General features: G+C 39.2%; 1 protein-coding gene across 1 annotated transcript; it reads right to left on the bottom strand.

Annotated features, from left to right (window-relative positions):
- Positions 1–9116: 9116 nt before the first annotated feature.
- vegfd (vascular endothelial growth factor D) lies at positions 9117–18220 on the bottom strand. Its single transcript, XM_059537060.1, has 7 exons — positions 16948–18220; positions 13033–13231; positions 12749–12939; positions 12195–12328; positions 11675–11778; positions 11325–11446; positions 9117–10805 (listed from the first exon to the last, which is right to left on the bottom strand). Exons 1-6 carry the CDS (start codon positions 17035–17037, stop codon positions 11349–11351), a joined length of 816 nt encoding a protein of 271 aa, XP_059393043.1. The 5' UTR covers positions 17038–18220; the 3' UTR covers positions 9117–10805; positions 11325–11348.
- Positions 18221–18324: the final 104 nt, after the last annotated feature.

The raw sequence follows: 18324 nt of genomic DNA on the forward strand, positions 1-18324 counted from the left end.
GTATCTTAATGTCAAAAGATATGACAAGATAGTACAAAATTAGCATTTTTATGCCTTTATTGTTTTACAGCACAAGGCACAGTTTATGCTTCATAGAATAAGATTAGCCCTAAGAGATATGACTTCATCTCAGAAACGTAACTAAAATTAACATATGGCAAATTGTAGCTTTCAATAAAACTGTCCAGAGATAAAAAAACAAAAAACACAAACCTCTTAAATCACAGCTAGACAATGACTATTAGCTATATGAGGCTTACAAGTCACATTTTCAAATGAAAATAACAAAATCAAAGTGCTTTTAATTATATTGAAGTGCTTCGGCCTATTTGCCTTAAAGGGATTACTTTAGTCTGAACTCCAACCAGAAAAAAACAGCAATACAGGACAAAAATGTAAACAGACTGTAACTACCAAATACACAAACAGAGGCAGCATATTGTCAAGCAAGGCCTGTACAACTGACATATATAGTGTGTGTGTGTGGTCTGCTAACCTTCTTGACTGAAATATCTGTTAAAGCGCATCAGAAGAAGGCGCTGAAAGCGCCCATCACTAAGACAGTTGCGTTTTGGGGTGAGCAAAAGACTGCCAAGACTGACAAGTCTTTCTACTGGTGCACTGGAAGGTGTTGGTGCATTGTAACGGAGTGGGAATTTTTTTTATTCTTGGAAACAGATGAAGACTTTCCATCACAGGGGCAGAATTCAAGTAAGATGTTACCTCTGTTTCCACTGACATGAGTGCATCAGCTGAGACATTCACCTGTTCATCAAAAGAGAAAAAGTCCTCCTCACTTGGGGCAACAGTAGTAGGTGGAGGGGGATCGGGCATCAGGGCTGCAGGTTCCTCTGTTAGGGTGTGACACTCCGTTGTAAGGAGGAGAGTGATGTGGTCTCTTCTGGTTTCCTCTTTTACCCAGCGCAGCTTAAACTTGGGCAGTGAGACAGAAGCCAGTAGTGCAGCTTTGGAATCAATTATTGCAGCAAATCTAGTTTTGATTACTCCCACAATAATGTCAGGCAACCCAGTGGTCATTGGTGATAGACCATTTTTAAGCGCCAAGGTTTTGGCCATAAGCACCTCTAGTGTTGGTTGAAGCGTGCCATAAAAACAAGTCTCCTCTCCCTGTAGAATGTCCAGCGCAACAGTAAAAGGCTTCATAATGGCACAGTAGTCCTTAAGAAACTGGTATTCCCTGTCGTTCATACATTTAATCTGAAACTTTGTGCAGAGATTATTAATGTCAGTGAGAGGCATTTCTGTGATTCTTGCATAGGCATCATAAAATGAGTTCCACCGTGTCACTGTGGGGACAATCAACTTTTTATCACTAACCTCTTCAACGCACTCAGCTGCAACAGTGGAGCGGCTGGACTTTGTCCACAGTGCAGAACATTTGGCTGTAGCACTACGGTAGACTGCTCTTGATTCTGGATTGGTTGCAAGCCATTTATCCACCTCATTGTTTGCAACTATATTCAGTGTGTGGGCTGCACACCTCTGGTGGGGAGGCAGTACACATAGCCCAACCTGGGCATCTTCATCATCAGCGCTATTAAGCACACTGTGAAGGTCTGTGAAGTGCACTTCCTATTCGCCACTGTCCTCCTCCACTTCTTCCTCCTCCTCCTCCTCTTCGGACTCAACATGCTGATACTCCTTAAATGCCTTCACAAAGTTGCTACCGTTATCGGTCACACATGCCATGATTTTGTCATGAGTTAGGCCATATTCTGAGAAAATGTCCTCAAGCTCTGTAGCAATTCTATCATAAGTATGGCGACCCCTGAATCTTCTACAAGCTATTGCCGCCTTCCTCCGTTTCAAACTTTCATTGTCGATCCAGTGCACTGTGACCCCAAGGTAGCTTCTGTTATTTGCGCACCAAAGATCAGCGGTGGTGGACACATGGTTCTGTACTTCAATGGTCTTTTTGAGTTCCCTTGTCATGACTGCGTATGCTTTATCCAAGTCCTTTGAGAAGGTTTTTCTACTTGGAAGTACATGCTGAAAATATAAGAAAATAACCAGATATCAAATTCAATGGTCATAATAATAAAACAAAATATTACTAATGTTTAGTGTGTATTTATTATTCATTATTAGGTGTTAATTACTATTGTGACATTAGCTAATGGGCCTTACAATGTACACAACCCTAATGCAACCAGCTTTGGTCTTATTTAAAGCTAGAAAGCTTATACAATAGGCTGCATTCTAAGTGTGATTAAACATGCGACATGTTTCACATTCTTCCTAGTCATGGATAGTGGGCATCTAGAAAGTAGCCTATATTGTATAAATTCATTAGCTTTCCTTTTAAAAAAGACCAAAGTCTCTGCATACATATGTAAAAAATTGAGACATGTTTTTCATTGTAAATGTTCACACAGTACAGGTAGCCTAGCGCACCCCAGTGTTTCAATATTCATTGTTCATATTCAGCACGGACAGCCCTTACAAAAATGCTCTACACCACATTAGATTTCAAATTTCAAATAAATAAGTAGATAAATCGATGTGGGGCAAAAACAGATGTTTTTTGGACTACATTTCATCTTAATACACGGGCCTATTGACGTGATTCACAATGGCGTTATGTATGTATCTGTTCTGATGGCCAGAACTACGTAAACTAATAGCAGTAGTCCAGTAAAAATGTACCTGTTTAAGTAATGGTGAGTCGGGGTTCAATCTTCAACTGGCTGGCAGGAGCCGCCACTGGCATGTCACGTGACCTGTCAGTGGGTGGCTGGCAGCTGCCAGTCTGATGCTGGCATGTCACGTGACCTGTCAGTGGCTGGCTAGTTGTCTGCCAGTCTGCCTTTGGCAAGTTTTAGAAACCATTGATTTTTGGCTGTTTTTGTGTTTTGTGTTCCACCCTCTCTAGCTCATTTATTATGCATCTGTTGATATGTTTTTGTTCTTTTGCATGATTGGTGTTTTACACAATTTATCCCAATTGAAACAGTAAAATGGCCGTGATCAGACTGTCAGCTTAATGACGCTTTGCTGGACGGTCTATTCAGTCAGCCGCGGCTGAACTGCGGTTATAACGCGTTGCCTTACACTCTCGCTGCAATGAAATACACTGTTTTCTTATTATGAATGTAATCTCAGGCATCTCTTCTTTAGTATGATTGGTGTTTTGGGGACGATTATCCCGATTAAAACAGTAAAATGGCCGTGATCAGACTGTCAGCTTACTGACGCTTTAATGGACGGTCTATTCAGTCAGCCGCGGCTGAACTGCGGTCATAACGCGTTGCCTTACACTCTCGCTGCAATGAAATACACTGTTTTCTTATTATGAATGTAATCTCAGGCATCTCTTCTTTAGTATGATTAGTGTTTTGGGGACGATTATCCCGATTAAACCAGTAAAATGGCCGTGATCAGACTGTCAGCTTACTGACGCTTTGCTGGACGGTCTATCCAGTCGAGTCGTTGCCCGACTCTCTCGCTGCAAGGAAATTCACTAGTTGAGTTGCAGCTAGCGTTGCATTTGGAGGAAAAGACTGGACGATAGAGATGGATAATCTTTAGCCGTTCTTGGCATATTTATTTTTCTAGCTGCCGACACATCAGTCTCACGGTCGGACAGCTAGCCTTCAGTGTTATTATTTTTTCTCTATTGCCTACGGCAACTCAACTGAGACAAACTTAATGACGCAAATGGGTCCTCTAATAGCTGACACTTTAGTGCCCTCCTGTGGCATAAACATATACAGCATTACATACAACATTAGACATTCTCTGATACAACTGAGGACATAATGAACATATTTTAACAACACGGTTTTCTTTTTATGAATGTAATCTCATGCATCTGTTATTTAGTATGATTGATGTTTTGGGGACGGTTATCCCAATTAAACCAGTTAATGGCCGTGATCAGACTGTCAGCTTACTGACGCTTTGCTTCTCGGGTGGGTATGGCTATTAAAACAGTCAGATCCCGGCACACACGTCATGTAACGTTACAAACAAGTTTATCTAAATATTTAGTTCAATTAATTAGTTAAAAATATATGTAGTTCGCAATATTAGTATCTCATATAATTAGTGAAATTGTTTAGCCATTAGGGAACAATAGAGAAAGATTCACGTTATGCCTACTGTGAATAGATGTATAGCCTATAGCCTACGTCCAGCAAAGCGTCAGTAAGCTGACAGTCTGATCACGGCCATTTTACTGGTTTAATCGGGATAATCGTCCCCAAAACACAAATCATACTAAAGAAGAGATGCCTGAGATTACATTCATAATAAGAAAACAGTGTATTTCATTGCAGCGAGAGTGTCAGGCAACGCGTTATAACCGCAGTTCAGTCGCGGCTGACTGAATAGACCGTCCAGCAAAGCGTCAGTAAGCTGACAGTCTGATCACGGCCATTTTACTGGATTATTTGGGATAATAGTCCCCCAAAAAACAATCATACTAAAGAAGAAATGCCTGAGATTACATTCATAATAAGAAAACAGTGTATTTCATTGCAGCGAGAGTGTCAGGCAACGCGTTATGACCGCAGTTCAGTCGCGGCTGACTGAATAGACCGTCCAGCAAAGCGTCAGTAAACTGACAGTCTGATCACGGCCATTTTACTGGATTATTTGGGATAATAGTCCCCCAAAAAAACAATCATACTAAAGAAGAGATGCCTGAGATTACATTCATAATATGAAAACAGTGTATTTCATTGCAGCGAGAGTGTCAGGCAACGCGTTATGACCGCAGTTCAGCCGCGGCTGACTGAATAGACCGTCCAGCAAAGCGTCAGTAAGCTGACAGTCTGATCACGGCCATTTTACTGTTTTAATCGGGATAATCGTCCCCAAAACACCAATCATACTAAAGAAGAGATGCCTGAGATTACATTCATAATAAGAAAACAGTGTATTTCATTGCAGCGAGAGTGTAAGGCAACGCGTTATAACCGCAGTTCAGCCGCGGCTGACTGAATAGACCGTCCAGCAAAGCGTCATTAAGCTGACAGTCTGATCACGGCCATTTTACTGTTTCAATTGGGATAAATTGTGTAAAACACCAATCATGCAAAAGAACAAAAACATATCAACAGATGCATAATAAATGAGCTAGAGAGGGTGGAACACAAAACACAAAAACAGCCAAAAATCAATGGTTTCTAAAACTTGCCAAAGGCAGACTGGCAGACAACTAGCCAGCCACTGACAGGTCACGTGACATGCCAGCATCAGACTGGCAGCTGCCAGCCACCCACTGACAGGTCACGTGACATGCCAGTGGCGGCTCCTGCCAGCCAGTTGAAGATTGAACCCCTACTGGTAATGGTAGCCTTGCTTACCTTGTCATCATTGCTGCTGCTGCTTGTGGCGACAGGGATCTTGTTGACGAGTTTCCGAAAAGCTGGCGATTCCACCGTTGAAAGCGGCAGCATATCTTCAACAACATACTCCGCCACAAGTCTCCTCACCTCTTGAGGCTGAAGTAGTAACTCAGATCGGGAGAACGTTAATTTTAGCTGCTTCATCTTCGTGTTATCGCCACTGTCATCCTCTGCTTGCTTCCGTTTTGCTAACTTCACGTGACTGTGGCACCTCTGTAAGTGTTTGGTTAAATTACTGGTGCTATTTCGGGAAGTTGACAGTTCTTTAGGTGTAACACACAAAGTGCATATGACTATGATGTTCTTCATATCCTTATTTTTCACAAACTTAAAGTAATGGGCATATGCCCATCTGGAGAATGTACTATCCGATGTTAGATCAGCTGCAGGCTCACTCATCTCTGCTCTGTCTGACTAGCCAGTGAAATTAATTCACAGTATTCATGAAACACTAGACAAAAAGGGATGACCTACTGTTTCCAGGTAGAGAATCTGAAATGTGCATCACTGGGCAGCGGCAGTGGCTCAGTGGTTCATGTAGGTCGTCTACAAATCGGAAGGTTGGTGGTTCAATCCCCGACTCCACCTGACCAAGTGTCGAGGTGTCCTTGAGCAAGACACCTAACCCCATCTGCTCCTGACGATCTGGATGGCGCCTTAAATGGCTGACACCGCAGTCAGTGTGTGAATGGGTGAATGTGATGCAAATTGTAAAGCGCTTTGGATGGCCATGTGGTCTGTTGAAAGTGCTATATAAATGCAGTCCATTTACCATCCAGTGGAAACTTGATCATCCTATGAGGCCACAGGAGAGGATTTGTGAATTGTTGTGATGCTGCATGACAAATGTGTTAATCTACATCCAGACTGCATTCATACAACACACATTCATAGTATGTAGAAAGTTTCTTTACATATTTTCTGGACACATCCCCTTACAAGAAGGGGGAAAAAACATAATTGTAGGCTCAGAAAGTAGGGGGAACATGGATGCTACCTAAATTAGCTTAATTATTTTTACATGTCAAACTAATAGTATAATCACATAAATTAACATTATTTTTCAGAACAATAAATGTTAATCTTTATGCAAAGAAAGCCAAAGATTATTTGAAACGGTTCAGATGGCTTTCTGTAGTTTATGTGGAAATTTCAGTGATTCAGTGGGGTGAGTGGATAAGTAACAACCTGTTTATTTTTATCTTGCATTTTTCTGAAACATACACTGGTAGTCATTGGAAGTATAATGGTAGGTTGTTGGGATGAAAATAAAAAATGACATGTGATCAGCACAATCTTCTATGAGGCTTTTTTCATGAAGAACAGAAAAGATTAAACACTCCTTATTGGTACAGTGGTATTATCAGCATAGCTAACATAAACCTTCTTAATCTGGAAATATTGAAAACACACACTAAAATAAAAGTTAAGAAAGCAGATATGATCCTCCTTATCAGTGCTGCTGTATCACATTTCATAAACAGTGGAAAATTCCGATGTAATGAAATTTCTTTCCACTCATGCAAAAAGATACAACAAAATTAGCTTCAGCATTCACCATCTGTCTGCTTTTGTAGTTTTTAATATGGGTTCAAAGACATTAAACTCACCATATCATCTTTTTTTTTCAAGAATGTATATATTAAAGAAATAAATGGAGTCCAGAAAAGAAAAGAAAAATAGTATTTCTGTGTAGATGAAAAATGAAAAGTTCATTCTGCTTATAAATTGATGAAGACACATTAAGGGACTCCTTGTCCTTATGAACTTTACTGCAGTGTACAATTTTGAACTAGGGCCAGTATCACAGTTAGATAAGAGCAGAAATATCTAAACAAGATCAGAGCTTATTGTAAGTCATATACTTATAACTTGAAAAGCATACAGAGTTCAGTCAGGTTCAGGGTTCTGATATTTCAGTGTGATGTAGGAATGCAGACATATAAACAGCCATGAGACATTGTAATTTTCTCTTTCATGTTTTGTTTTTGTCTTGAACTTCTTCTGTGCCCTGGAACCCTTTCATGTAGCTATGAGGTCAAATGCCGCCCGTCCGCACGCTGACGAGGATTGTCTCACTGTGGCAGGCTGACCTGAATAAGTGTCTGTGTGACTCTTTATAAACTGGAGAAAGTTGCATGGACATGCCGGCACTGGATGAAATTGAATCTCTACGGGAAGCATGATCTTTAAGACTACCAGTAAAAAAAAAGAGCTCAGTCTGCTATCAAAACGGTTTTATACTAATAGGTTTGAGTTTTCTTGGCTCTTGTATCCTAAAATTGTTCTCAAATTCAATACACTTTGCTAACTTGAAGTACCTTATAGCCAAAATTAATCAGTTCCTTTCACCAAGTTTGAGCATAAATGGAATTGACTTTGATTGCTGTTGGGCTTTTATTTCTGAGGTTTAGTAAAACTCTTGATTAAAAGCAGAAGACAAACAAAAGATTTTACTGCAGCGATTCTGAGTCATTCCAGTTGTAACAAATACATCTGATTATATGAATATAAATAAATAAAAAAGTTCATCAGATAAATTAGCTTAATTTTCCCATTGTCTTGTTTGATTTCCCTCTTTTAAAATAAGGATCAAGCTTAAAAGTTCATTTAGAGTGATTTAACAAAATGTAGGTAGGTTGAAAGAAAATGAAATAATCTGACCATCTGTTTCCTGCACTGTGGCCTGAAAAATGACTATTATATTCTTTTGGCAACATTGGGGAGTCACCAGAGACGCAAAAGCAAAGACACAACGTGAGAATTTCCCACGATTGCATAAGGGGGCTTATTGATGGATGTTTTCAAGTGGTCACACAGAATGGTCAGAATGATTTACAGTCCCTAAGTGAAGAGATGAACAGAAAGAGGCTGAGTGCAGTGGGGTTGCGGTGAGTGCTGAATGTTTAGGGACGTGAAGAGACTGGAGTGTGCATTTGGCACAAAGTGATCCGTAAAGGTCAAGATATACTGTACGACTCCCAGGCATTTAACACTCCAGGGGCAATGACTGTGTGACCTTCAACAGTAATGGACAGAGAGCCTGTGGGGAAGTCACATCCTGGTGGATGTCTGAACTGTCAAGGATGAGCTTATGGAGATGAATAGGTGTCTGAGTGAAAATGTCAGTAGTGACAGGCTGTCTTATTCAATGGAATATATCTGGAAAGTAGGTCTTGTTCATTTCAGGATATAAGTCCCATTCAGTGCATGGGTTTGTTCACCCATGTTTCATGACCTCACCTTTCACAGCCCTGTATTTTAAAATAATTTTACAGCATTTCAACTTAGACTTGCTTTGATAATCAGTGCTGGGGCGACTGTAACTTTTCTATGCAACGGTAAGGTGTTTTATGAATCAGTTAATGTAAATGAAATATTCACATGATTGGATCCTCTTAAAAGAATCAGATATTTTAGTTCTGCATCTGTGCAGAGAGTCATTTCACTTTAGTTCTGTTTTAGTTTTGTGTTAATTATTTAGCCTACTGTGCGTTTCAGTGTAACCTACTGTAAATGTTACCTTGGATATCTTACCGGAGGAATAATTGGCTTCATCAAAGCCACCATGGACACTAGCTCTTTGTTTGAGAAAATGAGCCAGGCATTACCGACTAGGCTTAGGCTACATAAAGAAAAGTCACCAAGGAATTAGAAATACTTGTGTAGCCTATAAACAGGAACAGAAGAAGCAGAACAGAAACAGAAAAACATTACGAGACTTTCATATGACTTTCTTCTGACTTTCTTAGATAAAACCATCTACAAAGGTAGTCTACTGAACAGTCACCAATACAATTAATAGGCTGCTCTATGTGCACTCAGTTTTGTCAGGTTGCACTGACTGCTTTCTTCTTTCATTTGCTCACCTAATAGAAGACATCTAGGTACAGGATAGACAGGCTAGTCATCAGCTGTTTTTCACGTTAAGTGCATTTTTGAAAGTCTATTTCTAGAACAATATACCTTAAATATATCCACTGTTATTGTCCAGAAAGAAAGATACAGTTCAGTAAACATATATTTTTTAAGAGAATCTTTTAAACAAGCACAAAGCTCTAACATTTTCATTAAACCACAAAAAAGTAAAAGGTTCACAAAATGAGTATACTTTAAAAAGGTTTTGTTTCAGTTAAATAGAGGGTCTCATTTATAAAATTCTGCACAGAGACTGATCATAAACTTGATCTTTCGATCATCTCTCAAATATGCGTACAGAAAAAGCATGTTCTGTATGCCTTTCAGTTGTGAAATCTTTGAATCGCAAATGATCTTGAACTTGTGCTTAACTGAATGGTTTCAGCTCTCTGCCTTGTAAACAACTACTAGTCCTTATTAATTTCATTAACATATAAAAGATCACCAATCATCGTCCAAATGCTTTCATTTAGAACAGCGAGCTGCAAGGACAGGTGACATTTTCAAAAACCTGCAGCACTCCGACAAGAAAAAGTGTGTACATCTGCTCAGACCCTGATGTAACGCTAAGCACTTTTCCAAGTCAAAGGCAGTTTTTACAAATATGAGCGTTGGTGTGGATTTAAGCGGACACACACACACACGGTTCACACACTATATAAATGAGGCCCATGGTGTGTGTGACAATTAGCCCCTGTTTCAATTTAATCAAGCACTATTGAAATGAACCATTCACTGTTGGATTCAAATGGATTTCAGGTTATACTAAAGCTAAAACAAACCAAAATGACTGAAACTGTAGTCTATTATAAGAGCACAGGAATGATACGATTTTATGGCAATGACACATTTTTTCCTCTTTGAAAATACTTCATACACTACATAAAAAAAACATGAAAAACATGTCCTTGAAAACATCACAATCATAGACCTATTTTTTGATCAATTTGCCGTTTTTTATTTGAATAGCTTTCATCTCCAATATAGATAATTTGTTTTATTGTTGGCAGCATGCTCAGTTGTGTACACATCAATTTAAAAAGAGGCCTGGCCATTTCCTCCAATGCATGTGGAGTAATGAAGTGCTTTTGTATGTACACCATCCCATGTAGTCCTCTTGTGCCATGAAAACATGACGTGAATCCACATAGACCCTATTAGCCCACCAGGGAACATTTTGAAAAATTATAATTTATACTTAAATATAATTATTTTAGATGTAAGTTATATGTAAGAAATTCCACAGACATTCTTTAGGGTGAAACGTTGTCTTCAGTGCAAAGGACACATTTACCTCAGATATAATTTTTCATGTGTTCAAACAGAAAAGCAGCATTGTCTTTATATTTAGAAAAGCGATCGCTGCCATGTTACTAGTTGTGTAAATAAATGTTAATAAAAGTATATTTATTTGATATAAATAGAGAGATAAATTAAATGGTGTTTTGCAGTCTCTGCGCTCGGCACTTGCAGATTGTCAGGGAGTTGTGTTCATCATTGTTTTCTCTCTTGCAGCTGGAACAAAAATGAATGAAACTGAGTGTCATTACGGAATCATGAGAAATAGCCCAAACATTCCTCCATGAATTAATATTAGCAATGAATCCTAATAACATTCTATGATTACAACTGAATGACAAGCACTTTACTTTTATCGCGAGGGATAATTTATAGTCGGGATTTATCGCAAAATAAATCTCGACAAGGTGATCAGATCCCAATGTCGAGTGGAGTAGCCAATTACATGGCTGTTTACCAACTAAATACATGGACATGAAATATTTGCTCTGAAATATTTGCTTATCATTTTATCTGTAGGCTATAATATCTTTAAAAAAAAAATGAAGACCCGAATAATAAGTCCTCTGAGGTTATTTTAAAAACAATCGATAAATGAGGTTCAAGATGGCACTAGTTGACATTTGGCAGGATTGATCAATCAGAATCAAGTATTTGAAAAAAAAAACTGTCATTTTCATTCAAACAAGGCCTTACATGAGTTTTGATATCCAATATTTTGGAAAATCATTCTACCTTCAGAAGATTTGTTGAATCGTGTCACGTGTGGTGTAATCTATGTGTCCATACTTTTGGAATACATTCACATCGCTCTACATCAATTTCACAGTCCTCCTCACTGACAGTAGACAGAGGCTCTGGTATAAAAAAAAAGAACAAAAAAGGAAGAAACATTTTATTGCTAATGAATGTGCTAAAATTTGTTTAAAAAATTAATGTTCTTTTGTGTGCTTTAATGAGTCTGTATTGAATAAAAGTTACTGCAATATAGCTACTAACATGTAATAAAAAGTAACCGAGGAATCCGTGCATTAGGCCAGAACAGGAAGTGGCAATACGTGAGTTGAAATCAATTACTCACTGACCTTGTTTACTGAAGGGGTACGTCACGCATCGCTCCGCCATCCAGTCCCATATTAAACCTTTGTTGCACAGCCTCTTGTCTTCTGGCTTACGTGTAGGAGAGCAACTGCACACACACACACACACACACATAGACATTATTATGCCAACAAGCGCTTGAACTCCTACATATGGCTGCCACTCAGCAGGCCCAATCTCTAATTTCTCCAAGAGCAATACTGTTGTATCAACAGTGAACAACACAGCATGGCACTGGAAAAATAAGGGTTGGGTCTATCATTTCAAGGAGTTTACACCACAAGACAGACCCAGCCAATTTCAGTAAAAATGCATTGCACTCAGTGTAAGTGTAGGGGAATGCTGATTGCCTCATTGATAACTTCATCCAACTCTACCTGTTTGTAATCAGTCTGGAATTTTCTAAAACTATCAACTAAAGAAACATGAGCTATTATTGTACATTACACTGATATTCCATGCCAAGGATATACCCAGTTTCAGACAAACCTATTCTTTACAAACCTCTTCTTGTGCTTCTCACGAACATGTCTGCGGATCAGCGAATGTTCCTGGCACATACACTCAGTGTGATTGGCTATTTTCACCAGCACAGGCTCCGGACCAGTTTTATATGGAGCCAGACTCACACTCAAAATCTGTGAGGAAGATGTTTTTTTACAAACAGTTAAGTGGAACAGAACAAACACATTAACACATGTTAAGGAGATAGTTCAGCCAAAAATCTTTGCTTTCCTTCATGTTGTTTTTCTTCTGTAGAACGTAAAAGGAGAAATTTTGAAAGATTACAGTCAATTTTTCCATTAATATATAATTGTCTGGCACAAAGGCTTTAAAACTTCAAAAAGGACACAAAAGCACCATAAAAGTGGCCAGTATGAGGGTAAATAAAGCAAGTAAATGATTATTTCTGGTTGAACTGTCCCTTTAAGACTGTGTTTCGATTGTACATTATATGAATTGCACATCATTTCCATATAAATGAGCAAGTACAAAAAAAATTGTATTGGACATTAATTTGTATGTAATACCCACGCAATGCAATGAGTAGTGCTCACAGTTTTATTGACATAAGTCACGCTTGTATTACGGCAGGTAACTCCCTCTTTGTTGCAGCAGCCACCACACCTGAAGACAGAGACGCACGGGGGCTTAAAGAACACAGCCGTATTGGTGCCCAGCTCTTTTGCCACATCTACACACGTCTCTCTGGGCATACACTGTGTTTTCTGCCATTCGTCATCAATATCTGAAAAAAAATGGGTACTTTTTAGGTACACAATTCTATGTACAGTTCTTAGACATTACATGTTCACAATTATGTCTGCAAGAGGGTCTCAACCTTTTAGCATCTCTGGGCTGAACGAAGCGGCCGCATAGCGAGTTGACCTGCGGTTCTCGGGCGGAGTGGCGTATTCAAAGTGCTTCAGCTTGAGCCTGCATCTCCACAGCTTCCAGTCCGGGTACTCGGACAACATCAGAAGCTCATCTAGACTCCCAGAGTCCCTTAGTTCCTGTTCCCACCTCTCCTGGTTTATGTCCTATGGAGAAATGCAATCTTGAATGTGAAAAGAATAAGAGCTGCTGATTGTAATACAGAGGTAAAACATTTTTATAAACATTTTATAAGAGGCATGCTAAGCAAAATACAGCCAAAAGAATGGAACAGCACAGCGGGAGTTAGATAAATAGAAGGATTAAAAACGAATGCCCACAAATTAGAAACACCTTTCTTTCCCGACTTTACAACTTACTACAAAGACTCGCATCATACAAACATCCTGCTGTCTGTGAGGTATGTGAAGTCTTGCCATAATAAAAGGCTAACCAGCAGGAAATAACTAACAACACATTACTAGATAGACACCACACAGCTACTAATTTATTCAGTGGTAGGCTACAACTTTTTAAAAAGAAAAAAATCTGAATGCACATTAAAAGGAACATTTGCTTTCTATGCACTAGAGGGCAGAAGGGATAATTAACATTGGATTTTCTCAGCATTTTTTGGCTGTGTAACGAATCTGTGTTACACTAGGGAAAGGATGCAGCTGTTCCTCATGTAGTTCTGCCACCAATTAATATGCAGTGTTGCATCAGACCATACAGATCCTTAGTTTTACAACCTCAGTATAATCCACAGTGTGTTCCCTTACAACTTGTTAAAGATATTTATTATAAATTGAGATAACAGTGCAACCCTCAGATAAATGGAGCCTAGAATCATCATAAATAGTTGTGTTGAATGGACAATTGCTCACAGACTTCGTGAGACCTAAATGTTGGATTTCTTTAGATTTCTCAATCTCTAGAATTTATCTAAAGCTTCGTGCACAGTCAAAGCTTGTTGTCAGGCCATAAAGTTCTCTTTTTTTCTCTCAAACCAGCTTGTGTAGCCAAACACATGGAACACCCTCTGGCAGAGGCCCACTCTAAACAACTGGAACATACGCTCTATTAGCTCAGTATATGGACCACCTGTTTAGAAGCTCAGTGAAGACACAGATCCCAGGGATTGGAGTTTGGGACATGTGCCACCAATTTGAACAGAACATCATGGCTGTTTCGCAAAACACAGATTGAATAACTACTAAGTGTCTAGTGACAGCTGCAGAATAACCTTCACAAAGTCATAAGTGGTCACACTTTCAGTGGCCAGTGGCGATATTGATACCTAGAGAGTCGGGTATAGTATAATGCCAATATTATTTGCATTACATGGTTCTCTCTGGAGCATGTATCTTATTGGTCAATCGTGGCATTTTGTGGTCTGATATTTTCTAATATTCTAGCTGTATATCAGTGTGTTCTTCTGGCTACTTTTTAGTATCTCTTGTGTAACAATACAGATTCACACTCTTGTTTCACACAAACACAATGGGCACTGTCATATTGGGCTCATCTATTGATTGTAGTGAAATGAGAATGGCAATATTGTTAGTAATATAATGGTTTTTGTTTTGTTGCTGGGCAGATTTTACGCTGTGCCATGCTTTTTTTCCTAACAGAAGTAGATTTTTCTTTTTTCTTTTTTATGAATGAACAAATGATTTAATGGGATCATTATGATTTATTATGATCATTATGACAAATGATTTAAGCTGCAGTCCTTTTAAAGTTTTGCCTCTTTGTCTCCATCTCTGTTTGTAAATTGCAATTGCAGTTAATTGCAGAATTCGAATTGCAAAAATCCCTTAGAACTGGAATATAATTGAATTTCAGTCATGTGTTTCATAAATCCTTTTTGGATTACAATCCACCATCAAAACTTTGAATGTAATTATTCTAGTTGCTGGGAGAAAAGGCTATAAATGTTCCGCCAGCTAAAGTATCCTCACATGTGATATAGACTATTAGCCTATTATGTTTAAAGATGCAATGTAATGACACAATGCCATGCTCAAATTTCCCTTGAGTTCCTACCAGTACCACTCAAATGAGAAAACATTATAATAAGATCTTTAACTGTTGTGAATCGGGCTAAAGTAAGGTGATAGCTTTGAACACTGGCTAGTTATGTACTTGCTCAAATATTGATAATCAAATATTTGATCATTTTAAACCACAAAAGGTATGGACCGCAGCAGTATTAACCAGCTGGTATTAATTAGCTAAGTGGGTACTTTTACTGGACAGCCTTGGGTGCGTTTTCTAAAAGCTTTTATAGCCAACTATGATTGCAAGTTCCACTGAACTTAAGACCAGTATTTTGGGAAACGCACCCCTGGTCAATACATTGGTAACTACAGTAGTATCCAAGAGAATATGAAGTTAAGCAGGCAAAAATCAGCACTGGCTTGGTTTTGTGTGTTTACTACACACCGGGTGTGTCCCACAAAAAGTACAAATAAAATAATGGTAATAGGGGCAGAAGGACTTCCAATAATGCTTTTATGAGTCGGGAAAGCCACAAAGAGGGTGGAAAGTAAAACAGCCAAGGCTGGGATGAAAAAGGCTGGCACGCAATATGGAAGTCATCACTAGAAAAGTCTCACATCCTGCTGTCGTGTATTGACATGATCATCTATGATCTCTTCAATATGTTCAATAGGGTGGAGCCGCCTGCTTTCAGTTACCCATGCAAACAATGCAGCAACAAACAGAAAGAGCGAGAGTATGAGGAGGGGTTTAAAAGAAAGAATATGAGTTACAACTGTGCAAAATTAATGAGGTGGAGGCCTCTAACAAGGAAGAAGTAATGAGATGAATGAGAACATTGAGAGCTTGAACATATAAAAGACCCTACAATGCCTCAGGCTGCTCTTGGATACCAGGCAACACGCCACACACATATGTTAACACAGCCTCTTTATGGAGTGTATCTGTAAAAACTAATAGGATATTATGCCATTGCTCCACTGCTTGGAACCCATTACCCTTCTTACATAACCTACCATTGATATAAAAACACAGAAAAACAGATGAATGGCCTTAGCAGCTTGTCTTTGGAAATTCTCACTAGTTGCCACTGAGTTCCCAAGTGTGCTTCCAGAGGAACCATCTATCTTACTTCGAAGACTGCAATTGTGAACATTGTCATTTACTTCAGACTGATTCAAGCCTTACTTTACACAGTAACATACAGGAAATTATTGAATTTGCTATTAAGGGACCTTAAGGTCACAGCAGGAGGCCCAATCTGACTCTGCTGAGTTTTCCACAGATCCCTGCTCAGTGAGTCAGTGCAAAATGACGTTAAACCCTCTTGGATCAGCCATTTTAAAGTACTAAAAAATAAAAAACAAACAAACCAAAAAAAGATATTTTGAAAAATGTCAGTGAGGTGGACATTCTTTAGAACTTTTTTGTTTTACTTAAAAGAATGAAGGTGATACAGGTTTAGAATGAAATAGGGGTGAGTGCGCTCTTAAAAATAAAGGTTCTTTATTGCATCTATGGTTCCATGGAGTTCCTACATTCCCATTCCACAATAGGTTCTTTACAATGGATAAATGTTCTTTAGATTTTTTTAAATGCTCTAAGAAGAGAAAACTGTTCTTTTAAGATCTTTGGCTCTTCATTTGCATTGTTGGAAACCCCTCTTTTGCAACCCTTATTTTTTAGAGTGTAAATGGACAGATTCTGCATTTGAAAGACCTCACAACTTAATATGTATAACAGTTGAAAACCCTATTAAAATGAAAACTATTTTCAACTAAACCTCAGTATCATTCAAATTTGACTGTAAACTAAAAATGTGCTAAGGTTTTGGCTACACTTGGTGTTCTACGTGTCTGCTGAAGGATGCCATACTTACTCTCTGGGGTCTGTAGGCGTCCACGGCCAGCATCAGTCTGACATACAGGAGTAACAACATGTGAAATCCAGCACATTTTTGTGTCTTCATCCTGCTACTAACTCTCCAGGATACTGTCCAGCGACTGAGCAGCGAGGGAGGCCAGTCTGCGTATACACTCACGCACACTCACAAATCACGAAGCAGGTTTTTCACACTGGACCACACAAGCGCACCAATAGAGACCTGTCACAACGAGCTTTCCAGAGCCAAATGGGCTCTCCTCTTTATAAAAAAAGGGAGGAGAATGAGACATCAATCTGTGCTAGTCTAGGACTTAATAGTTTTTTTCCTTTTTTCTGTGATTCTCTCTGATCAGGACAACCCCTTGATGCTGTTATCCGTCTTGGACAGGCCAGATTTGGCCCAGTGTCTCCACGGATCCAGATGTGTCAAAATATGTTTGCAAAATCCGCCAAGGTCTCACACCCAGTCTTCTCCAGCCACCAGTGCGTGCAAGGCCGCCTGGGAGGCGTGCATGTCTGTCCCGTCGCTGTGCGCTCCAGTCCCACTCTGCTGTCACCACATTTCTTGCTTGCCGACTTCCAGGCTCGGTTGCTCACACACAGAACATGTGGTTTTAAATGTGATCCAGACCTCTACAGAGGGCAAGGAGTGAGGGAGGGGAGGAGGAGGAGGAGGGAAGGGGGTGACGGAGGGATCAAGGGAGGAGAGAGAGAGAAAGTGTGTGGAAAAGAGAGACTGAATCCGGCCAATATCAGATTTGAATGCAGCAAAGTGGTGGGATGAAAAAGGAGAGGAGCTAAGCCGACATGCCCTTTCTCTTGTTATCTATGTGTGTGTGCGTCACTCTCAGGCAGACCCTACAATGAGCTTGTAATACGAGCTGGGAATTAAAGGGAGGTTCAATGCAGTGTAATGGGCAGTGAGTGCTGCTCTCTGCACCCACACATTCAGATCATCTGAATGCTTTAACTTTAAAAGCTTCAAAAGAATCTATTATCAGCGGTCAAAGGAATCTATTACCAGATTGTTTGTGTAGATTTTCAACATCACTTTAATCAAATGTGGATGAATTGTGTGTTCAAATGTAGATCTAAAATGACAGATATTGGATAAAGGAAAACATGTTGTGATTAGATACAATGTGAAGAGCCAAATACAAAATGAAAACACAAATGAATGGATTCAAATAAAAGGTAATTATTAAAACACATAACAAGAAATACATTGATTAAAAGTAATACATGACTTTTTAACCATCAGAAATAACATTTTGCATATGTGGCCCCAAAAATAAATGTACCCTTTAGTCACACTTAAAAATATGAATGCCAGTGTATTATATGAAATTCTCACCCCGGTATCTGCAAACAA

This window comes from Carassius carassius, chromosome 44, assembly GCF_963082965.1.
Source record: "Carassius carassius chromosome 44, fCarCar2.1, whole genome shotgun sequence".
In the NCBI taxonomy this organism is placed as follows: Eukaryota; Metazoa; Chordata; class Actinopteri; order Cypriniformes; family Cyprinidae; genus Carassius; species Carassius carassius.

Coding starts and splice junctions, on each gene's coding strand:
- vegfd (XM_059537060.1), bottom strand. CDS start 17,037: ATGAAGACACAAAAATGTGCTGGATTTCACATGTTGTTACTCCTGTAT. Junction 13,232..16,947: donor ACGCCTACAGACCCCAGAGA/GTAAGTATGGCA, acceptor ATTTCTCCATAG/GACATAAACCAGGAGAGGTG. Junction 12,940..13,032: donor CAGCCCAGAGATGCTAAAAG/GTTGAGACCCTC, acceptor ATTTTTTTTCAG/ATATTGATGACGAATGGCAG.